Source organism: Peromyscus leucopus, chromosome 19, assembly GCF_004664715.2.
Source record: "Peromyscus leucopus breed LL Stock chromosome 19, UCI_PerLeu_2.1, whole genome shotgun sequence".
NCBI classification, from domain to species: domain Eukaryota; kingdom Metazoa; phylum Chordata; class Mammalia; order Rodentia; family Cricetidae; genus Peromyscus; species Peromyscus leucopus.
Genome location: NC_051079.1, coordinates 12,329,196 through 12,354,062, shown reverse-complemented (window position 1 = coordinate 12,354,062; position 24,867 = coordinate 12,329,196). Strand labels below are relative to the sequence as shown.

Sequence of the window (24,867 nt, the reverse complement as noted above, 5' to 3'; positions counted from 1 at the left end):
GCCTAAAGATAATTTACTAATTCCTATGAGTCCACAGATGAGACTTTAATTCTACAGCCTTCCTCCCCAGTCATCATATGTGGGCAGTTGTGGGACCAGCGAATTGGCTGGGAACCAGCACAGTGGCTTCTGTGAAAGGAAAATCTAGCTGACATTGTCTTGATTCTGTGAGTTACAGTGACACTATCTAGCCTTAACTTACGAGAACCAGGGCAGTAACAAGAACTAGAACCACCAGTCATAAGATGCTGTTGATCTTAGCCCACCCATTGAAATAAAAGCAGAGACACCAAGCAGGAACCCTCTATCACTATAGGGAGGAATATGCAGATTCTGGTAACATCCAAGAAAGTTATTCAAGGAAACTGTTTAAAATAACGAAACAGGAAAGGATGTCGGGGTTTTCTTTGATGCTAAGTTTTTATATAAAAAATGATAGATGATAAATCTTAAGTGATAAAAAAGTAGCAGAAACATCACATCTGTAACGGTGGAGAAAGCAAGTAGTGACTTGACATTTGAATGACAGATACAGCTTTTAAGAGAGCAAGGGTGTGTGAGTCACTCACCCCTATTCTCCTCTCCGTTGGCACTGGCCTCTGCCATCTCAGTGCCATCCAGGTCTGGGTCACACACTAGATCCAATGTTCCATCCACTGGGCATGATGACTCCTCTTTCTGTATTATTTTGAAAACAAACAAACAACAACAACAAAAGATTTATAGAGGTGTATTAGCAACTGAATAATATTTTTAGAATCCTGAAGTATTATCAGAGTTATATCTAATTCAGAATTGTAATATTGATTATTATTTTTTTAATATAAAAGTTACTCCTTCGGATGGAAGATTGAAAAACATTAAAGCATTGAGAAAAAAACATCACCGTGGTTAACGTCTCTGGACAGTCTTCTAAAATTTACACACAGGGCTGGAGAGATGTCCCAGTGGTTAAGAGCACTGGCTGCTCTTCTAGTAGTCCTGAGTTCAATTCCCAGCAATCACATGATGACTCACAGCCGTCTATAACTGTAGTTCTATGGGGTCGAACTCCCTCTTCTGGTGTGCATACAAGCAGACAAAACACCCTTCTACATAAAATATATAAATAAATCTTAAATAAACCTATACAAAACTATGTGCTTTTGTCAGGTACAGACTGCATTTTCTCCATCTTGTGTTCCGTCCCTTATAAAGCAATGACACCGGGATGGCAACTCAGAATTTTGACCAAGAAATGGGACACCCAGGAGGCTATCAAAAACAAGTGAAAAAAAATGCAAGCAATGTTCATGAGCTTGTGTTATTTTCTAAAACACACAATGTGACAAGAACAGAAGGTGTTCCTCCTCACGCAAGACTTTCTTTGCAGGTGTAACTCTTGACATTAAAAACAAACGTATCAAAGGAAACTCATGAACTTTATCTTATTAAAGTTCACTTAATTAAACATCACTTATTAAAGCAATAACTTCTTTTTAACTTGGGTAGTCTACTGAAATATACTAACTTCAATTATTCTAGCAGAGTATAATTATTCTGGTAGATCACATTCTCAATTGCTTTAGCAAAAGCTGCTGTCCTGAGGAATTTTCTTTTCTTTTCTTTTTTTTTTTTTTTTTGGTTTTTCAAGACAGGGTTTCTCTGAGTAGCTTTGCACCTTTCCTGGGACTCACTTAGTAGTCCAGGCTGGCCTCGAACTCACAAAGATCTGCCTGCCTCTGCCTCCCGAGTGCTGGGATTAAAGGCGTGTGCCACCACCACCCGGCCTGAGGAATTTTCTGTTCTAGATGACACTTCCCATTCTCAAGAGCAATGAGGAGTCCACCAGATAATTAAGATTCTTTCATCCAAAACATATTCTAATATTTTATCTATATAGCTCATATTTTTTATTTTTCTTTCATTTTCTCTCTCTTTTTTTTTTCTTTTTCTTTTTTGAGACAGAGTTTCTCTGTGTATCCCTGGCTGTCCTGGAACTCACTCTGTAGACCAGACTGGACTCAAACTCATAGAGATCCACTTAACTCTGCCTCCCAAGTGCTGGGATTAAAGAGTGTACTAACACTGCCAAACAAATGTTTATTTTCTATAGCTATATTCTGTTTATATATCTATACAACAGACATTTATTATTGCTTTCAAAAACCAACTTCTTGAGCTTACTATTTGCTACCACACTGAATCTATGATTTAAATCAGTGCAACTTCAAGCAGAAGGGGAGATTTTCTTCTTTTTATAGAAGGCACACAGGTGCAAAGTGTACATAGCTGACTGTAATAAAGTCAAGAAGTGTATGGTCACTGTGCTCACCTAAAACTCCCAGCTGATTCTCTGGGATGATTCCCTATTAATGTCAAAGAATCAAGAAGTTCCAAGGAAGCCACAGCTATTTTTTATTATCCCATGTTATTAAGTGAAACCATGGTTTTACTTAAAGAAATCCATCACTGTTTATGCTCCACACCAAATCATTTGTGTGGGAGGTGAAAACCTTCACAAGCACAGAGGTCATTCATAAAGATCTAATTGTGTTTACCTTTATATATTTAAAAATATGTGTGAACCACAGTAAGAATACACACAGTATGCAAAACCATTCAACTTACTTTGAGAGCATAGAGGCCTGACTTTCCAGGGATTTTGAAGAATGTCCCATCCCCTATTCGAGTGTTAGTGTGAAGCATGGCATTCAGACAGGCTAAGGGAGAGGTTCCACTAGAAAAAGAGAAGTGTGCAAAAAATGAGCCCAGCTGAGACACAACGGATTAAGCCAAACCATTCTCTGAGTCTGAGAAAAAAAAACAAAAAACAAAAACTACCTCCTTACATGCCATTTAAAATACACTGCCACCCTTGAAAACATCTACATTACAATAAAGAGCCAGTCCAGCTTCCCCAAAGTTAATCAGATTCATCTGTTTTACAGGCTTCAGGCAAAAAGTCTCCCAAACTCAAATTATGCTTTTATTCACAAAGCGACCAACACTACTTTAAAGAAACCAAAGCTCAAACTTTTATGTGGTGTTATTTTGCAAAATAACATGATGAAGCCTCAGTTTTAAAATATTACAGACAACTTGGAAGTTGCACTTGAGTGATCAAAAAAAAAAAAAAAAAAAAAAAAGTTCAAGGCCTGCTTCATCTTATAGGTTGAAAACAACAAAAGAATAATAAGAAACCAGGGGAGAACTGATTTGAAATTGTAAGTATTTAGGCTGCTCCTTGTGTTGAATTGCTCACATGGCAAATTAAGAATTTACATTTATGTTCATACCTCTGCTATAGCTTCTACAATGTCAACCTTTCCTTGGATATGTGAAATAAAGGAATGTGTGTTAGAGCATTCTGCCCAAATAACAATTACATCTGTAGTAAAGATGTAATGAAATAAATTGTTCAAGCAATATCTAAAAGAAAGCATACTACATTAAATTAATGGTTGAATGTATCAGAGCACACATGTACAAACATTTGTGGATTATATGGAAACCCTAACAAAAATGTTAAGAAAATGTACACTGTGTGCATATTGCATTTTGTTTACAAGTTAATAACTCTGAAAGCTGGAATTTAAATGTATAAATACTGCTTTGAGTTAATTATGTGTCTTTATGCATATTATTTTCTACTATTCCAAAAGATCAGTACTTGGTCAAATCAGTGTTGATTAGAAGCCCTACTCCACAAACCCCTTAAGAGTCATAAGCGTTCAACCCCAAATGTTTTGAAACAAAGGAGCCTTTAAGATGTGAAACTTTCAAATTTTCAATTTTAGGTAAAACTACAAGTTCATGCTACTAGCTTTTTCTAAAAGCCAAGATGATCAAATCTCTTATTTACTATGAATGCTTTCTGGTAAATTGAAAAAGACAAAATTGCTGAATTGCAGGAACACTATCAAAAGTCAGCATGGCTAGGCATTGTGGTCCGGAAGGTTTGGGAGCATTATAATAATGTGAGTATTCTTTATTATTTTAAGAAGCAGCTTTTCTGTGCCAACATATAAATATAATTCCATTGGGCTTGACAGGAAAACAAGAGTCCTAATATAAATTTGGTCGGAGAACAATGTGGCTGTAACATTGTGACTCACGTGGGAACAGTGCTATGGTCTTATGTAACATCTCTCCTCATGAAGATCCTACAAGCTCACTGGCCTCATTTCATTATTTTCCCTCATGAAAAATGTTTGCTCATATGTAAGTGGGCCCAGCCGTAGCTATAAAGAAAAATAGATTCATCTCCCCAGAACTATCTCTCTACAAATGAATTCCAGATAAATAATGCAACACATGTTATACTGAACACTGCAAAAATATGTGATTTTTATACTCTACTCTCCAGACAAAAGCACAGAAAATTTGAAGCTTGGAATGATTGTGCCAGATTTCAGGAGTTTTAAATTAGTAAAACTGTCAGAAATGCAGAATCTCTGCAGGGACCTGACAAGATGTTAACATGACAAGTCACATAGAATCCAACCCATAAAAATGACACAATGTAGATCTTTAAAACCATAACTTAATAGCATTGTCCACTTAACAGGAAACCCCACAATAGTCTTCCTGTCCCCCATACTATGTTCCTGATGTACATAATTCAAAGTATGTAGATTCAGAACATTTAAGAGGAATGTAGATTTAAAGGTAAAAAAGAAAACAGAACAAATATAACATCACTACAGTTTCTAAGGTACACATATTCTAAGGTACACATATTCTAAGGTACACAGGATACTAGACAGCTCTTGCCGCTTTATGCTATGGTTAATGTCAGCATAGATGCTAAGGACTTCATCTCACACAAATGATAAGCTCGAATGAACACAAGTACTTTATTAAGTTATACTGTTTACTAACTTCAAATGCTCAAGATTTACCATAGAAAAATCTTTTAAAAAAATAATTCACAATTGTAAGATAATATAGCTCTAAAAGTCTCAACAACTGGTTTAATTTCTCCAAATATTTCCCAAAAGAAGCATATGAAATTTGTTTTGATTTAAAATGACATTATATTCATATAAAACATTCTTGCAGTTCAAATCATTCTAATTAGCCACCAAGATTTAAGGTATTAATTTCATTTCTATTAAAAAAATCATTATTTTAGTCTATCTCATTTAAAAACAATCAGAGTTTTCATCTGAAGATACCAACGCTTCTTAAAAGGAACTGATCAATACAATGTAATACACACAATAGGAACATACACCTTAAAAATAATCTAACCCCTCCCCCTCTTTACTTATGGCTATTAAATCTCAATTCCATAGTTTAGATAATGTAACCTCCTTTTCTTGAAAATCAAGTGTGCGATCTCACTTAACAGCTATACAAAAGGAATAAATGAAAGCCTTATTTGTGCAATTTTATTATTTACATCCATAAAATATGGAATGTCATGAACAGAACTGTGGCTACGAAGGAGGGTGAAACAAATACATTGTACATGTCTGCATCCCCAGACATTTCTGTAAAGCAGATACAAAGATTAATCCTTGTCCACCATAACTGAATGCACAAGCTCTGAAAGGGAACATGCATTGTGGGTGGAATCATAAAGCATCAACGTTTTAACAAAACATCTCAGAGATTTCAGCCGCTACTTACTTTCTAACAGGATGGGTGGGAGGAACGGTGGCATCCATTTGTGGAGGGAAAACAAAGGACAAAGAAGAAAACAAAGTTAGTTTTCTCATATGAAGAACGATTTATCTCACCATGTCAAAAATAAGGCCATGTTCAAGAATGGTACTAAAACCTTGGACTCAGCTGCCTGTGGGAGGTTGGGAAGGAGAAAAGGACATTAGGCTATAGGGTGACTGTGACTCCTTCTCTAGCACTAGATGTTTCCATTTTGCTGACAATGTGCATGTATATCCATATGGAAAATACAGGAAGAAGTAAATAAGCAGGGTATGTGCGCCATTCCTCTTTTATACAGACCCTGTAACTGGGCCGTTTCCTAGACACCTGCCAGGGTAGACCTACTCTACGTGGTTGCTTTTCCCCATGGACTGTAGGATTGTGGAACCCTTCTGGTTTGTTTCATTTCCCACAACCCCTGAAGCAGAACAGGGGTGGAATTTGGAAGCAGGGAGCAGGCATAATTTAAACTGTCTAGACATCAAAGAACCCCCAGAGACACTTTGCACAGCCCCGGTGCTACGTGAAATACAGAAAAACCATTTCTTTCTGTCATCAAATTGCTGATGGAACACATAAAATTTACTAGCAGTGAATGCTGAGTGCTAAGAATGGACAGCTTGTCTACTTAAGTAATGTTAAAAACTAGGAAAGATGCTGGGAAATGTGATTGAAAGAATATTCATGGATCTGACAAAGACTATCTCAATCACAGGTGTCCATTCCTTCACATTTAAAAATAGCATTTCAGAAGAATATTTAAGTCACACAGATATTAAACTATTTTAATTTTGTTAATGTGGCTTTTGATAAAATGTTAGAGCCCATTTCTGGTAAGTGTTTTTAAAATCTCATTTTCAAATATATGAATATGAAAAATTAATGCTATGTGACATAAGTCTAAAAACTTAACAAGTTCAATAAGCAATTATGAGGAACCCTTATTAGAGAAAAAGTATGCTAAGTGCTATTAATATAAATAATTATATGCTCAATCTCCTTTCAGAAAGGAATTAATAATAGCTTCTTGCAAATATTTCCACTGTAAGTTTGAAAATATATTTATTTTATAAAGAACATTTTAAAGAATTGATGTGAGATCTGTTGATAGAAGTAATTGTTTAAATGCAGATAGAGTATCCTTCTGCTGTGAAAACTGAACTGCTTATGCTCAGAAAGTGTACACTTAACTCTATGTTAAATTTTACAAATCATGTTCTTCAAATATTAAAGAATGAATAATGGACCCTTGGTTACTTAGCTATTTGTATATTTACTAGGCATAGGCCTGTCAATGGAGAAGAATTAGCCACATTACCAGTAAAGGAGGTACTTTCTAGGCACACTGAGTAACAGATTGTATGTTGATGGATAAATCAGTAACTTAGATGATTGAAAACACCCTGGAAAATGCAGAACATACTAACTTGCTGCTGTGAAATATTACTGTCAGTAGAAACTGAAATGCTTTCAAAACTAGATACCTGTGAATACATTATATGAATAATCTATGCATGTAAACTATCTAGGAAATGACAGATGAATAATCCCAGCACAGACTGCGCATTCACAGGCCTGCTACAACTCTGACATTTGATTTTTGAGAACATCATCTTCATGATTTGTGGAAGGAAGTCTCTAGAGAGTTCAATAAAGTCTGAGAGGTGGGGAATAATAAGATTGGAATTCAGAGAAATATCAAATAAATAGGAACCAAACTGACTCAAATAAGAGATGGCTCAAAGGAAGATACTTTGTAAATTTATATGTGAACATATCTACATCATATGTTTTCAGTGCTAGATATCAAGCCCAGAGATCTGTGTATGTTAGGCAAGTATTCCACCACTGAGTTATATCTCCGGCCCTTCCACAACTTCCAGTATTCATTATATCTCTAAGGGAACATTACAAATGTAGTCCGAATGCTCCTCTATCAAATAGAGTCATGAAGGCAAGGGATAAGAGTTTACTTATTATTTTAACTTAGTATCTACATGGACAGCAAGTAATCTAAATCCATTCTAAGTATAAACAAAGGATATAATCTATATTATATAGATTTTCAAAAACTGTCAAAGAGAAGGCAAGGTTGTCCCTGTCAATTACAGACACCCTGTAGGCTCTATGCCACATATGCCAATTGAGACTAGCAACTGTCCCATACAACTATGCATGTCATGCACTGTGATGGTACCTGGACTAGTAAGGAAGGCAGTAGAATGCAAGTAAGACTCTGGACTTCTGAGACAGTTCTAAGAATAACTGAGGCTGGACCCTTTGCTAAATGTATCACATTTAATTGGCCCATCTGATCCAGGTCCTTCAAATACAAAATGTTCAGAGATGAAGTCACTGTGTCATAGAGGACTACTCTGAGACTGAACCAAAGCATGAAGAGGATTGAGGACTATATATGGTACACTGCAGGAATTCAAGGACTGTCTGAGCTATTAATAGACGTCCTACCATTACTACTCAAAGTAAGCAATAGCTTGGTGTCCAAATAATGTCAACTGGGAAGAAATCGGCATTCAGAGTTCATGTGAAAACTTGGGCTGTGTACAATTTTATTTAACTTCTAATTTTATTTTTATCTCATAGCAAAAATTAAGTGAATACATGCACATTGGGATACTTGGAGAATAGCCTGTTTTATGTAGTGAGGAGAAGATAGCAATGGATCTCTATTATTATGACCATCTTTTATTCAAAGCATCTATGATATGTCTAGGCTTTCACAATCTCCATAATCCTAACAGTCACCATTAAGTGTCAGCACACTTCTCAGGTCTATAACTGTGACTGAGGCTCAGAAACTAAGAAAGACATCCAATAACAACCAAGTACTAGGCCAAATTCTAACTTCATTCCCAAGTCCATGCTCTCTGCACCATCTGACACTCAATTCACAGAATTGCCCCTTCCACTGAATACTACATAGATGGAGGAAAGATACAAACAAAAGCCAGATACTGTTGATGCAAAGGTAGCTAAGCCATCTTCCCCTAACACAGCATATTTTAACCACTTTCTGAGGGTTGATTTCAGATGTTATAAAGAACTGGGTTGTAGGAGGTAATGGTTGCTTGTCTTCAGGTAATGCTCATCATGAAAATTAAGGAAGAAAGAGCTTCCAGAAAACAGAGTAGAGAATTCAGATCCATAATTGAGATGCCTCTGCAGGACTACATCATTAAAGAAAAAAATTCTATTCATTGAACAAACATTTACGCAAACCCTATATAAGTCAAGCTAATCCTCAAATAAATTTGCACTCTGACAGTGCTTTGCACATAATAGAAATGTATGCTGAGCTGAGATGAATTTTCTGAGTACATATGAAAGGACAGGGGACTCATGAGAAAGGCAGCCTTGAGGCATGTTTCAAACCAGAGGAAAATCATTTGGAATTTAAATACTGTCTTTAGTATATTCCAAGGGGATGACTGCCATCAATTAAATGCAGCAATAGCTAACCCATGGACACTTTGTACGATTTCCCACCCATGACAAGCCAAGGAACATATTTCCAAAAACTGGTCTTCCAAAAATAAAATACTAAATTTCATATACCAGTGAACAGACATTAAATCCAGCATTGTAGATTGGTGTTATACCAAACGGTAATTACTCCACCCACAGCTGATCATCCTCTCATTCCACGTGAGAAATGGTTAAAACAGCAACAATCCCACATTCACCTATGGGATGTTATATGAAGTGATGCTTCAAAAATACCACACAATCACTTTAGAGAACACGACTCTTTATGTTCCCTCCTCCAAACTCACCAAATATATCAACAATACATATCAAAATTACAGAAAAAATACATTTTAATTTTTGCTTCCTATCCATATACTAAAAGAATACCTCAAAACACAGCTATGAGTGGTGTCTCCTATTGTGTTATGCCAAAAGTTTTCCCTGGACAATCCTATCCATATTTATGTGATTGGAATCACTAGGAAAAGTACATAGGCAAGTCACTCCTAGAGACATTTAATTTGCTGCCCAAATGATAAAATCACTTTTAAAGTATATAAGACATCTATTCTTAAAGATTTTTTTTTTGTTTTTGTGTGTGAGTGTTTTGCCTGCAAGTATATGTATGCACTACATGCGTGCCTTGCACCTGTGGAGACCAGAGGAGGATGTCAGATCCATTAGAAATAAAGTTTAGGATGGTTGTGAACTTCCATGTTGGTGCTGGGAACCAAACCTGGGTCCTCCACAAGGGCAACAAGTGCTCTTAACTACTGAGCAATGTAGCTAGATAGATAATGGAATATTTTCTCTGAGTTTATCAAATGCAAATGGACTAGACATTGTTTAGGTATTTATTGATTGCATATATAGTATATAGTTATTATACTTATTGTATATAGTTTTTCTTATATTAGTTATAACTTTTTTCCTTTTTATAAGAATATAAGGGGAAAATATGGTGATATTTTATTTGTGCTGAAATGTGATTTTAGTTGTATGTTAATAAAGTTGCCTGGGGACCAGCTAAGAACAAGCCATTAAGCAGAAGTCTGGTAGCACATACCCTTAATCTGATCACATGTCAGGCAGAGTCTCTGTGTGTTCAAGGACACAGCCAAGTGGTGACCTGAACCTTTAATCTCAGTACCAACTATAGAGACCTGGAGGTCTGTATAGATAGGCAGTGACAAGGAAGTCATGTGGTTGGGTTTACAGCCAATGAGAAGGCAAAACAAAAAGACAATAAAAAGACAGGACACAAAAAGAAGATCTCTCTCTCAGGGGAAGGATGGCAGCAGCAGCGAGTGATAAGATAAGGTGGTCTTAGCTCTTGGCTAATGCTTGATCTCTGGGCTTTTAACTCTTTATTTGGCTCTGTGTTTCTTATTTAATAAGACCATTTAGAATTACATCTACAGAGCAATCTCCCCATTCCTTAAATATCTCATTTGTCACATAAACATGAATTAATACAATGGTTTATCCCCTATACAGATTTTACAAATCAAGAGATATAGCCAAGAACTTCAGGTAGCACTGAAAAATGTACCTATGTAAATTGAGAAAGGCATGTTGTTAAAATTGCATTAGCAGGGGACACACTGAACAAGGAAAACACTCTCCTCCTCTTCACTGCCGACTCTTCCTCACTGCTTCTAACTAAAGAACCTTAGATTATTCTGTGTCTTTTACCTGTACAAACCCCCGCAGAAGTTCATCTTAGATTCACATTCTTTACTTTCAAAAATCCTAATTCACCCTTACTCACAAGAAGAACACCATCTCTAAATGTTCTCCCTGATTTCAGTACCTCCTGTTTCAATTTGTCCTACATACTCAGCCAAGCATTTTGCTTCATTAAAACACATGTATAGTCTCCTCCAGCTGCAGCAATTGGGGCCTGTTTTTGTTAACTAATGACTCCTTCTTCTCTATGAAGGAAATACAAAGTGTACTGACAACCAAGTCTCGTTAATCCGCTTGGTACCTATCTCAGCTTCATGTGCTCCAACTCTCAGACTATGCTCCTGAGGGGGCCATGCTTCTGTGGCTCTCAACACTCTGCTTTGGCTCATGGGAAGCCACGTGGCTAGAATTACCACTCTCACCAACAATGCTTCATTTCTGCATTCAAAGTATAAATTCTAAAGGAGATTTTAAATACTACTTACATGGTGACAACTTTGTACTTCAGAGAGATCCCCTTCCTCTGGGAACAACTCTCTGTTTCTTTCTCTTGCTTTGTCTTTAAAAGCTATTTACACAGTTTACCTTCCCACCCTGACCACTTTCAACTAGTTTGAAAACTCCATAGGGGAAAAAAACTGATTTATCTTTACACTGACTGACCACCCACCTCAATGTACCCTGAAGGTGTTTATTATGCTAGTGCTGTTGCAATCACAAAAAGGAAGACACACAAACCCTGAATGGGTATCATCAACACTACTTTTTTAAATAGCTACTATCAGGTAGTCTAGGGTAGACATGCTATGCTTGCATGCACAGCAGTCCTTCCTTTTAGGCTCTCTCCTCCTTATTAATGTGATTGTAGTATAACAATCAGATGAATGACAACTAGATGAAACCATCTCTGTAGTCATAGTGGTTTGGAGTTTTGCATATTTTTTTGGAGCATTCATATATTCATAGAAATATAGAGACAACATATGTAATTTTCAGTTGGAATGTTAGCTGTGAAAACATAAAAACAAATAACTCATATATACCTAGCCTCCACAAGGACAGAGCCTGCTGAGAATAAAGCTAGCCAGAGTAAAGTAAAACTAATCACGGAAAGAGAAGAGGGAAGAAAATGAAATTCCTGAAACATCCTACATCAAGCATTAGAGATGAACATGGGATGCCAAAGTTAAATAAAGAAAAACGCCCTGCTAACTTTTTTTTTACCTGACTGGTAGAAATCCTAAGACAGAATTACTTAATTCAGCCAAGCTATGATTTCCTCATCGCTCACATGGTGAGTTTAATGCAAGTATAGGATTTTTAAAAATTATCTTATTACCTTTACTTATTTATTCATGTTGTGTAGGTATATACATGTGAATGTGTGCCATTAAACATGTGGAACTTATAGGCTAACTGGTAATGGTGGGTTTTCTCCTTCCACCATGGAGTCCTGGGAACCGAACTCAGGTAATCAGAATTGGTTGCAAGTGCCTTTAACCACTGAACCATCTCATTGGACCAACATAGGCCTGTTTTATGGCTCCTCTAACACATTTATAGTTGAAGTTTTAAGTCAATCTGTAATCATTACACTACTAGCTTTTCAAACTTTATTCCAACTGGGCACCTGCCTGCATGTTTCCCTCATGTCAATGTTTTTTGTTAGTGAAAACACTAATGGTTTTACCTGTCCATCATAATGTCCCCACCCACTACAAGCATTGCAGCTTAACCTGACCTGACAGTGTTAGCTTCTGGCTAGTCTGACACCATGGTGTTTGCTGCTGGCATTCTGACTCTATTAACCATTCTCTGTACTTCCCCACACAGGCCCTGCCAGCCTTGACTACTCAGAAAACATTCAGGGATTGTTGATAAGCTAGCATTTCATAATTTACAGAGAAGAATAAAATTGGAAGCTTGGCAATTCCAAGAATTGGGTGAGCCTATCCAGACATGAGGATTGTGAAATATTCTTCTGAGAATATAAGCTGATATAACCCAATTAGGAAAAACATTTAGCAATATCTAGTGAAAAGAATCTGCATGTTCTGTAGATCAACAGTTCTATGCTTTGGTATAAGCTCTAGAAAAAAATCATGTTTTTACTGAGAGTTACTAGCTACAGAAAAAAAAATTATAAATGATCTAAATGTTTACTAGGATATAGCTATGAATATAGATAAATATGTGTAGGTAATTTTAGTAAAATATGGAATCTAAAGTATAATAATATTTAGATAACCTTTGATATTGGTTGCTTCTGAGGAAAAGGAGAAGGAGTTCAAAGAGAAGTCAATGTTTTTTATTGGGATTTCTTAAAAATAAATCAGAGACAATATGACAGCATGTCTACAGGTTAATTATAAGTCGGGTTTTTCTTTAGTATATAAGAATTCTATTTATTTTCAATTTTTTCCAAAATAGAAAATAGACTGACTGCTATTACTAGCTATTCACAATTCTGCCTACAGTTGTCACATTTTCTCTCTGGATTTTATTTTTAATGGTTATTTCATACAAGGAAATAAGTATTTATTACCATGGGAAGTGTAAAGGCACTTTATTATAAACAGGTAAAAGTCCTCTCAAACTTTCCCACCCACCCCCCCAAAAAAAATTTTCACATGCTACATCAGAAGTAGCAATGGTCTTATCTTTTTATAAAATCTGCACACTCAATACTATGGACTGGGCAAATCTTTTTCTTATTACATAATGACAGGCTTTTCTTTTTGCTATGACTAGGAGATTTTCCAGTAGGAAATGTTATATTTTGGGCTTTTAATAAGTGATAGAATCTTAGATGACTTAAAAAAAAAATCTCATATAGACATACCAGGTAACAATTTACAGAACAGTTAAACAGTGAAGTAATATAGGACATATAGTTTACATGTCATCTTAACTGCTCATACAGTGAAGTAACAAAGACTTGTATACACTGATTATTGTATAGCCATCTTTTAGAAACGAATTTCAAAAATTGAGTTTTTAACTGTAAGGGTCCATTAAAAATGTTGAAAAATACCTTCTAACGTAAGTACCTAGTCAATGATGCATAGTATCAATCTTTAAACCTGTGCTAACCTAATGGAGGGTGGGAGTGAAGAGGTTACTCCAAATAGAGGGAAAAATCATACAGGAGAAACAAATGGACAGGATAGAATGCTCCACAAAGCCCTTTGATTAGCTGCCATTTCTAAAGCAGTGCCTTTGAGAGAAAGTTATTGAGAGATCAGAGTCAAGAGAGAATTATGTACCATGGTGCATGAGGTTGGTATAATTTTTTATTTTATTACTTTTTATTTTTTTGGAGATTATAACATAATTATACCATTCCCCTCTTCCCTTTGCATCTTCCAAATGCCCCTCCTTGCTCTCTCACAAATTTATGGTCTCTTTTTTCATAATTGTTGTTATAAGCAACAATTTCTAAATACATAAATACAAACTGCTCAGTCTGTATGTTACTTGTATGTGTGTTTTCAAGGCTAACCATTTGGTAGTGGATAACCAATTGGAGTGCACTATTGGAAGACTATTTCCTTTACTTTTTGCATTCTGTTGTTGTTTGTATTTTTTTATGTAGGGTTGAGACCTCCTGGGCTTTCTATCCATCCACAATAGCATATCTATTGCTGTCCTTGTTCAGCTCCTGTTTAGATAGTCATGTGGCTGAGATTTTATGGGTATAGCTTCCACATTTCTAAAAGACACAACCTCACAGTTAACTCCCTGTTCTTCTGGTGCTTACAGTTTCCATCACCTCTTTGGCAATGTTCCATGAGCTACAGTGCCAGAGTTATTTTGTAGATATAACTGTGGGGACTGAGCTCCACAACTCTTCATTTTGATTAGTAGCTGCGGAGCATACTTTAATAGTAAAAAAGAGCCCTCTAGTTGGGCTTAAGACTTATTCAACATGAAGAAAATCATACTTAGTACAGGAAACCTAACCAGCCTAGGGCTAGTGAAGACATGGTATAATCTTTCTGTATGTCTGTTTGTTTGTTTGTTTGTTTGTTTTATTTCAAGACAGGGTTTGTCTGTATAGCCCTGGCTGTCCTGGAACTTGCTTTATAGATCGGGGTGGTCTTGAACTCACAGAGATCTACCTGCCTCTGCCTCCTACGTGCTGGGACTAAAGGCATGTGCCACTCACCACCTCACTGAGTTAACTTGGTATACTTTTTAAAAATCACAGCAAACAGCCCATTCTTCCTGTAGGAGATGACAGTGGGCCTGTGAGGGTCTTTAACATCTGACAGCATGAGAAGAGATTTCAACTTCTAGGTCAACCTAGAAGAAAATAGACCAATGAGGAACCCATACTATTGGCATGCGGGAGAGATGACAAGAACTCAACCAGCACAGCCATGGTAGAGATGTGTTAGGATGTGAGGGACAACTCAAGGAACTCGGGATGGACAGAGAAGTCATTCAGCTCCATGGCTTACCTAGCAAGCGTGGGGCCCTGGGTTCTATCTTCTGCTAAAAGCAAGTGAAAAGGGCACTGACTACAGATGTCAGATAAATGTCGGGGGTGGGATTTAGGATTGTTTCAGGGACTACAGGTAAGCTGCAGTATAATTAATTAGGGTGGACAACACAGAAGAGAAAGGGTTGGAGGCAATAGGAAATTTACTTATGGACTTTGAAGGTATACAAAAATCCTATATACACGTCAGAGTTAATGTTGGGATTGGAGATGAACACTGGGGACCATCAGCATACAGAAGACATTTAGGGTGGAGACACCTGAGACGTGTCAGACAGGAAGAAGGAACAAAATTACTCACTTGAGTTAATTATATTCCGACCTTCAAAAAACATCTTAAAAATATTCCTGACATCAAAGAAAAGGGAAAATGTTATAAAGATTTCATTATAATATTATTAGATATACTCTAATATAAGCACATGATCATTTCAGAAGCCGGAATAACTCTCAATTTGCCAGTACAAATAACCTATGAATAGGAATTAACTTAGAAGATCTTGCCAGGAAGATCTTAATATAATTTTCCTTTTGAAAATAATGTAAGAACATAACTAAATATTTGCCCATGGATGAAAGAGAAAAATCACTTCAGATCACAACTCCTCAAACATTTTAAACTTTGCATTTTGTAAAATGTATCTAAGTATCATACAAGAATATTTCATGTCTATAACACACTCTTTCTGATACTATTACAAAAGCACCATAAATAAAATGTTAAAGTGTTGATTGGTTAAATGTCTGTCTTCTTGTTTCATTCAGTGGTCTTCAACCCTTCTGTACATTAGAATTTTAGGGAAATTTTTTAAATGCCAATGTCAGGACTCTACACCTACTAAACAAAGTCAACAACAAAATGTCAGTGAGGCCCAAGCATTAGCGTTTTCTATTATCTTTCTAAGTGACCTTTGCTTGCAATCAGGGGTCCCACTGATGCGACCTGTAGACATCTACATTTATGCACAACTGAAATAAGTGATGGTAGGAATCTCTCAATCTTTATTTTTTGTTATAACTCATGGTATGTTCTTAGGATATGTTTGTAGAGATGGAGTAATTAACTCCTAGAATATGGGTTTATAAAGACCTCTGTGAAAAATACCAAGAGATTTGAAAAGAGTTGTTTTGGTTCACACCTTCACGAGTGAAAAATGAATGGGTAGAAGCATCATGCAGAGATAAACCAAAGTGCATGGACTGATGAATTAATTAGACAAACATGTAAACGGAATAATCAGCAAGGACAGGTTTATCTTATTTTATTATTGTTAGTAAGACCAAATGCTGACCTTCATACCTGTTTACTCCTTTGTTTTATATATTAGCACACCTCTGTGTATATTCCTGGGCGGTGAAACTCCAAGGCCATTATATTTTTCCTTTTATTTTAATCACGCCTTCTAGGGCATTTAAGATATTCACTAAAATATTTTCTTTGTGAGTTAATTGTCATTTGCTTTGATTCCTCATTCGCAAATGCATGAGAAGCCCTGGGATGTTCATCCTTCCCTTTGTACTTCCCAGCTGTTAAAGGTCATTCCTTATCAAGGAAGAATCTTATAATTCTTATAATTCTTCCCCAATGGTATGAACGGCTGGTATCTGAATTTTCTACCGTATCTGTATCTTTATCAACATCAAACCCACAAGCACGATAGTTCAATAAGAACTTATCATTTGCCATGGCTCCCTACAGTTCAGAAAGGAAGAGAGGCGCTCCCCTGGCCGTTACCTCAAGTCTGCTCCCTCCTCTCTTTCTGTCTCTGGCTGTATTCATCTAAAATTCCTTGATCAGCAGAATGTCAGGAGAACTCAGCTCAGAATTTTGCTGGCTATGAGGAAATTTTTACCTTTAAATGTTTGATAAAGGAAACGGCTAAAAATAATTAGAACAGCCATTGCTGTTTAAGACTGATGTTCATAACAGTGATTTAATTTAGCATTTTTTCTTTCTTTAACCACTTATATTTTCATGATACTTTGTTTACTGATGTCATCTTTGGTTGGACATATGAAAATATTTAATAAACACACTTTAATAAAATGCTTAGTGAAATTCAAATATCATAGTATTATGCTGGTATGCTGGTATAAATACATCATTAAAATATGGAGAGAATTATATAGTCAAAAACAAACTATTTTATGAAAGACCTAATTTCAGGATAAGCCTTCTTGTGGAAATTACATTTTGAAAAGGAAGCACTACCACAAAAATGTGAATTCAAGTGTTGTTTTCTTCCCCAAACTTAGTATGTGACACATAAAAACAGCAATGAAGTATCAGCAGCAGGTCTAAATGACATACAATCCACACGACTTTTGTCCTAATTCCATCATCATGGAAAAGTGATGCAGAAGAGATCGAAGTTGACTGCGGGGATTTCAGAAGTGCTTAGGCATGGTACAAAGCAACAGAAACAGTTTCAATTCTGGGGTGAGGTGCCAGTATGACAAAGGAAGGGATGAACAAGATCAATGCAAATGTTTAAAGAGACTATATAGCAATTGTATGTGAGTGTGTGTGTGTGTGTCTAAGTGTGTGTGCACGTACACGTAAATAAACTTCTGCTTTACTATAATAAAATATTCCTTAGGAGAATATGTATTTTGATAATCCCATGAAGAGAAATGTAGTTTTGTATAAAACAGACTTTTGAATACTGAATTTGATAGCAATACCAACATTCCAACCAGGGCTACAAAGACTTCCCCCAGAGAACAACTAACTCTAGTCAGGATAAGAGAGCGAATGGGACATAACTACAATCAAGGTAGAGAGCAGGAGAATAGTAAACAGGTAAAAGTTCAAGAAATACTACTGCAAACCTATGTTCCCACTTCCCTGACCAAATGGCAACTCACTTACGGCTGTGAATGCTTTAGAACACTATTTCTCTTTATGCGAAAGTGAGACAACTGCTCATATCTGCCTTCATTGTATAATCTTCCCAAAAATCAGGATGGAGAATATCACAGCTTCTGGGTATTTGTCAGACATTAAGTGAGGAAAGCCCTAGTCTACTCATTGAAAGTGAATTAATAGTCCAGAGGCTCCATACTGCCACTTACTTAAGCTTTCAGGAAATAGTTCCTTGATGGGCCTGCCACCAACTTCCATGGAATCAATATTCCTTCCAGCTAAGGCAGGATATCTTTAGGTGCTGCATTTATCTCTAAACACTGCTTCATGAGTTGCTAAGACAGTGTGGCTACTGAGCATAGCTCCATTTAAAGTGCCTTTGGGGTGAAGGGAGTGTATGTACCCTTAGATGCCAGTAGTACCAGCAACATCAGCATATTGTGAGAAGCTAACCACAACAGCTTAAACAGCCTACACACACCGTCCTATTGACAATGACAGCTTATAAGCATAGTTGTATTTGGTGTGGTTTAGTTGGGGCGTGGGGGGAGGGAATCCATCCAGTGCTAATAACTCCCAACCACATTAAAAGAAAAACTACCTGGAGGCCTCCAAGCTCTGTGAGAATAGAAAACCATTATGACATCTGCAAGCAAAACACCCAAATTCTCTACACATTGTTCCATATAGCTCCACATAGGAAAAAATGTGCAGATATACAAAAAAACAAAAAACAAAAAACAAAACAAAACAAAACAAAACAAAAAAAAAAACTCTTATAAACTGTAAACACTTGGTGTTTGCTTTCAAGCATTGCATTTGCTTGAATAATGACTATCTGATCGACTTCACGCATTGATTCTTAAAGCAGTTTCCTGGGATACAACATAAGGTATCATTATTTCATTTTTCATACACACACAGTGAACAAATGTCAGAGCAAATCCGTAAACTCCACATTCTAAAAGGGTAAACATTTGCTGACCCTAAAATCATTCCTTTTGCCACTGGGCGTGACAAAGGGGAGCTTTAAGCAAACTCTGGAAGTTTTCAAAATAAACATTAAACTAGTACATTCCTTTGTCTCCCATTTCCTCCTCGGTTTGTTCTTGCCTCCTAATAGGCATGTTTTTCTTCTTTCCCCCCCTCTTTTCTCTGGGGACCCCCTCTTCAAATCCAACATTTTCTTGTAGCCTATTGTGATGGAAAAACAAGCCAAGGCTCACTCCTATCTCTTCCTATTGGAATTGTGAGAAGTTAGGCAATGTACCCTACCTCGCTCAGCTTCAATTTCCTCATGTATAAAATGGAGAAACAGCACCCTCTTTCTCAATGTTTCTGTGAGGATTTAATGAACTAAAAAATAGAAAGCTCTTGGCCCTGTGCCCGACACTGATCACTTACTGCACAAATGTGAGTTTCCTGCCCTTTTGCCAGGATGACATTCAACCAGCAGCTCTAATGATATTTACAGACACACACACATCTGTGTTTCCTTTTGGGCCTCTACCTGAACTTCCTGTATGTTCAACACTCAACACACTTCATTCCCTAATGAAAATAACTGAAACAATATTATACGAATAATTAGAAATGAAGAAGCACCAAATTCCCAAAGAACATATCCAAAAGAGATGACACTTTAGCAAATTCTTTGTAAAATCCAAGAAAAATGAGAGGCAGTATGTATGCTATGATATTCCCTAAAAGTACAACCCAATTTGGTTCTTAGTACAACAGTCAGAATAATGAGGTGCTTTCAGTGAAGACAAAACTATCCATTCACCCTTAGCCTCAAAAATTATTGTAATCAGGCTACTTTCCTCAGAGTCCTAACCAGATGGGGGATAAGGAGACTACAACTTCTATAAAGAAGACCATGGAGATGTAGTCAGTATTCACAGGGAAGAAGCCTTGGGGATACTTCAGGGGGAAAAATTATTTCTATCCAATAGTATTGGATGGATTTTACGATTAGATAAATTTGTGTATAACATATAGCCACAGTTGACAAACACTCTAATTTAAGCAGAAAAATTAAAAAGCACTCTATAGCCTTTCACATTTTCACTTCCCAACAAATCCCACTTTCTGAGTTTCCATTCTAGTCTGCATTGTCACACCAGAGCAGCAGAAATGACGGATGTGAGTGACGTCAATTGGGGAATCTCTCTCACCACCTTTTCACCCAGTCATTCAGCTCACACTGCCTGGCCTTCAGGCATCCTGTAACTCTCTCATGTCCACTAGATATGAATAGGGGAAATGAGTGACTGCTGTGGGGTTCCATACAGGAAGACCCTCAATGTCCATTTCACCCACAACACTAGCTGGTACCTACCCGGAAGGAATGAACGGAACCACTCCAATGCAATCCCAGCCACTCCTGCTAGTTCAAGCATTCGGGTCAGCATCACCTCATGACCACCACGAAAGCAGCTGAGGCTCTAATACAATCATCATGGAAAGGTGTCCCAAATCCTTCATTCGAGGAAGAGCCTTCATACACACCAACGCTGTCTCCAAGCCATGCCGGGGTCTGAAACCAGACTGGAAAATATTATATATGTGTATATATAGTAAAACTCCCACAAACCACTCTTCTACTATGTCATATTTATTTACAGCCACTGAATCCATCTCTATATATATGTATCGCCTTTTCAGGGTGGAGATAAGTATACTCAGGGAAATGTCCTTTCCAGTAGAAGGGATGCGGTAAACCCAGGAAGACCTGGTGCTGCCCCGTAAGGCGATTGAGGCAATCCCAAATGGAACATACTTTGTCCTGAAGGGAAGAGAGAAAACACAATGTAGGTTTCCAAGCCTGATCTTCTAAACTTATTAAACAGGATCAAATGATGCTTATATATTTCTAAGGAGTCTTAGCTGTCCCAGGGAATAGCAGTGGCAGATTAACTTTTGAAGCTCCATTTGATTTTACTAAGCATCTCTTGACTTGCCACGAATCTCACTGTGTGGGCAACTCTTTCATAATCCTAGTTACCATAGCCTCAAATGCACTCCTAGACTGTTAACTATGAAGAGCTCTAGACACAGGCACAGGGCTCATAATCTTAGGCTGAACAACAACTTCAGAAGTGTAAATGATCGAGAGCCCACCCAAGAGCTATTACACCTTAAAAAGTAAAAAGAATTAAAACTAAAACAAAATATTTTTATTCTCCTTACTGAAGAGGTTTCTCAAAAGCAATGTGGAAGACACTGAAGGGAGAGATCTCAAGAATTAGACAGAGAGTTAGCTATTCATATTTTCTTGGGCCCTTTGTCAAAAGACTGAAGACTAGCTCCTTTTCAGCTCATTCCTTAATCAAAAATCATGCAATGTTGACAACTACCTACAATTCAGTCCCACCCCAAAATTTCAGCAAGTTTCTGTTCCCAGGATATATTCAGAATAAAATTATTTAGATCACCACAGCTTCATTGTCTATGTACTTACCCTAAATTATTAATTTTTTTATATAAAGCAAACTGTGATGTACAAACTCTGTTATATTCAGTTTCATTTGAAGCTAATGGAATCCTGCCTCCCTATCTCCACTTGACTTCCTCTACTGGCCAGGTGCATCTCATGCCTGTCAGTAACATTCATTTTACATTAAAATGAAAGAGCTTTAAAATGACCATCTGCTGTATTACCCCTGCTGCTCATGTTATATATACTTTCACTCACAACTCAATTATTCTGCAGATGTCAAATATTCTGAGATCTTTTAGATGGATTTGGACCTGATTTCTACCAAATATAGTACTCATTATGTTTGTCTTAACAAACTTCATCTCATCTCATAGAAAGTGACATGCCTTTCACTAAGACTCATATAAAGAATGACTGACTCATCTAAATGGAAAAAAATTCAGAAAATAATATTTTTAAATTCATAGGGATATAAAAATAAAAGGATAATCTATTAGTGGCACAGGGATATAAAAATAAAAGGATAATCTATGAGTGGCACAGGGATATAAAAATAAAAGGATAATCTATTAGTGGCACAGTTCAAATTTACAATCAAGCTGGAACTTAGTATTATGCCACTCACATTGGAAGTCCTTATATCTGCCATATGACTGACCCCTGGCTGCACAACCCAAGTTTCTGACCACAAAACACTCAAAGAATAAAACTTTTAAAGCCATCTTGTAGGCAGATACTAGCCATAGGTATCTACAAGCAATAGATATTTGATCAAATAAATGTCTGCTGTGATGTGTACCATGATCCAAGAACTGCATGGAAAACACAAATATAAAAAAGGCGTGTCAACAGCTTTCTAGGAATTTAGCTGGGTTTAGAAAAACATGAAAATGAAACAACAACAACACTTTGAAGGCTTCCCATGGAACAGAAAGAAAGGAAATTAATTTCTGCCAAGGGACTGTGGAAAAGTTTCCCCAGGGAAGGTGACAACCTGGATCTTAAATTACAAACAGGAATTATGGTGATAGTGGCCATAATGAGCAGCCAAAGCATTAGGATCTATGAAACTTACCAAAACTTTAAAAAGCACTACTCCTAACTAAAATATATTCTATGCTATATGCAGTTAAATAAGCAGTAAATCAATTTCAGTATCAAGGAAAACTCTTAACACACTGTGAACATTCAATAAATATCAAAATGTAAGACTCAATGACAGGACATGAATAACTGCATAGATTTAGCAAGGAATGGTTCCCTACACATACAGAGGTAGACTTCCTAAGATGGTGTTCTTGTTCTCTCTTGAAATCTATGCTCCAAAATTTCATTTTCTGTGCTTAAAGCTTCATGAACAAATTTCGAGCAAAACTTGGATGACTCTAGGAATCTGATTAAATGAAGAAGGATGCCTTGCCACTGCACTGCACATCAGGAAAACCCCTTCTCCTAGAATCCAAAACACTTGGCTTCTGTTCCATGAACAAACAATTGTTTTAAGTCTTGTCATGGAATCTTAATTAAGAACACAAACTAACTATAACCCTCTTTTAAATTCTGATAAAATTTTATAGAAAATAAGAAGAAACAATCATATACATTTTTGAAATTTAAAGCATTTGAAAATAGTGTGCCAAAATGCTACTGTATATTATTTCACAATACAAGTTGGATGCCATTCCATCATGATTAGCTGTTTTCAAGTTACAAATAGAGCAGCCAAAAGTGAAATTTTCTATACCAAATATCTTAAACTTGGCAGCACATTTTCCAAGGTTTTCCAAATGACTTTATCTTTGTAACAACCTTACGATGCAAATAAAGTTGGATTTACCCTATTTTACTGGAAAGACAAGAGAAAAAGACTGAGTGAGTTATCGAGGATAACACATTATGTTTAAAGCAGAAATAGAGCTAGAATTTGCATTTCCATTCAGTCAATCAGAAAATTTCATCAGCTCATTATATGAAGGGAACCACAGGAGAAAGAAAAATCAATGAGACATAAATTCCACCATCAATGAAATGGCAGTCCTATTACAACATGGGAAATTTAAGAGCTTATTAGACACCACAGCAAAGGAACACACACATCACATTAGCATGAAATGGCAAGGATAAAATGATAAATGGAGGCTGGAGAAGGAAAACATCACATTTGAACTATGCCTTGAAGGTAGAGATGGAAGGGGTTTTCACAAGCTAAGTAGAGTCTATAGACCTAAAATATGTGGAAAGTGCATGTAATGTGCAAGAGTGATTTCTAAATGCAAAAATGTTGATACATGTCTAATATAAATCAAGCACAAGAAGTAAACCAAATGAAAATTAAGATGTGAGGGAGGCTGGGACTAATTCCAAATTAGGGCACGTCCTTAAGTTTCCCTCCTCTCTCCATTTCTATCTGAGAACACACCTATCTCCCTTAGAAGTGTGCCAAAATATATCCCCTAGCTTCCCTTTCAGATCAATAGAAATGTGCATCTGGCATATGTGGCATTGGGACAATCGATACATACTCCCAGAACATGTCTCTAAAGTGATTTCATGCACTCTCGCTTCAGCTACAGGTTCTCTTGGACTATTAGGATTAAAACAGAAGTACAGAGATGGCACAGCATCATGACACAAGGACCTGGGTGCATGAGTACTTGAAAGACAGTGCTATCTATCTCACTGTCTCTTGGATTCCCTCAACAGATGTTAACCTGGGAAATGAACTCAAGTGTGACTAACCCATTTGTCCATAGCCCACAATAGCATAGCAAACCTACACATTAGCTTAGAGTCATAAGTTGTGGTTTAAGAGCAACTACAAATCATTTGTTTGGTCTCAGTTTTCAACACCCATGAGAAACTACCTGAAAGTATTAATTACAAGTGGCTTCCTAAACTCAGCAATACACCTTTATAATCTGTTTTAAATTTTATTTTCAAATTTTACTTTATATTAACCATATATAATATAAAGGGCAGTATCAATTTCATTCTACAACTGAGGAATTAAACAGTATATGATGAATTAGTTTTAAGTGAGATTTGATAGCCTCAAATGAAACTGAATTTAACCTTGCTTAATCATAAATTATATATAATATATATAAAATTCAGTGTGGTATGAGATATATATGTATATATATAAATATATATGTAAATATGCACATATGTATATATACATATATATGTATATATACATACATCCTATACCATGCTGATAACTAA

General features: G+C 36.5%; 1 protein-coding gene across 6 annotated transcripts in view; it reads right to left on the bottom strand.

The window, feature by feature from the left end:
• Positions 1 to 24,867, bottom strand: part of Asxl3 (ASXL transcriptional regulator 3) — a 178,300-nt gene that overhangs the window by 107,440 nt on the left and 45,993 nt on the right. For 2 of the 6 annotated variants that reach the window (XM_028887710.2, XM_028887712.2), the window contains exons 4-5: positions 2,611 to 2,719; positions 570 to 678 (exon numbers count right to left, since the gene is read on the bottom strand). In XM_028887710.2, the coding sequence (XP_028743543.1) occupies positions 570 to 678; positions 2,611 to 2,719 (218 nt within the window). The other 4 variants (XM_028887714.2, XM_028887715.2, XM_028887716.2 and 1 more) reach the window with 4 other exon arrangements.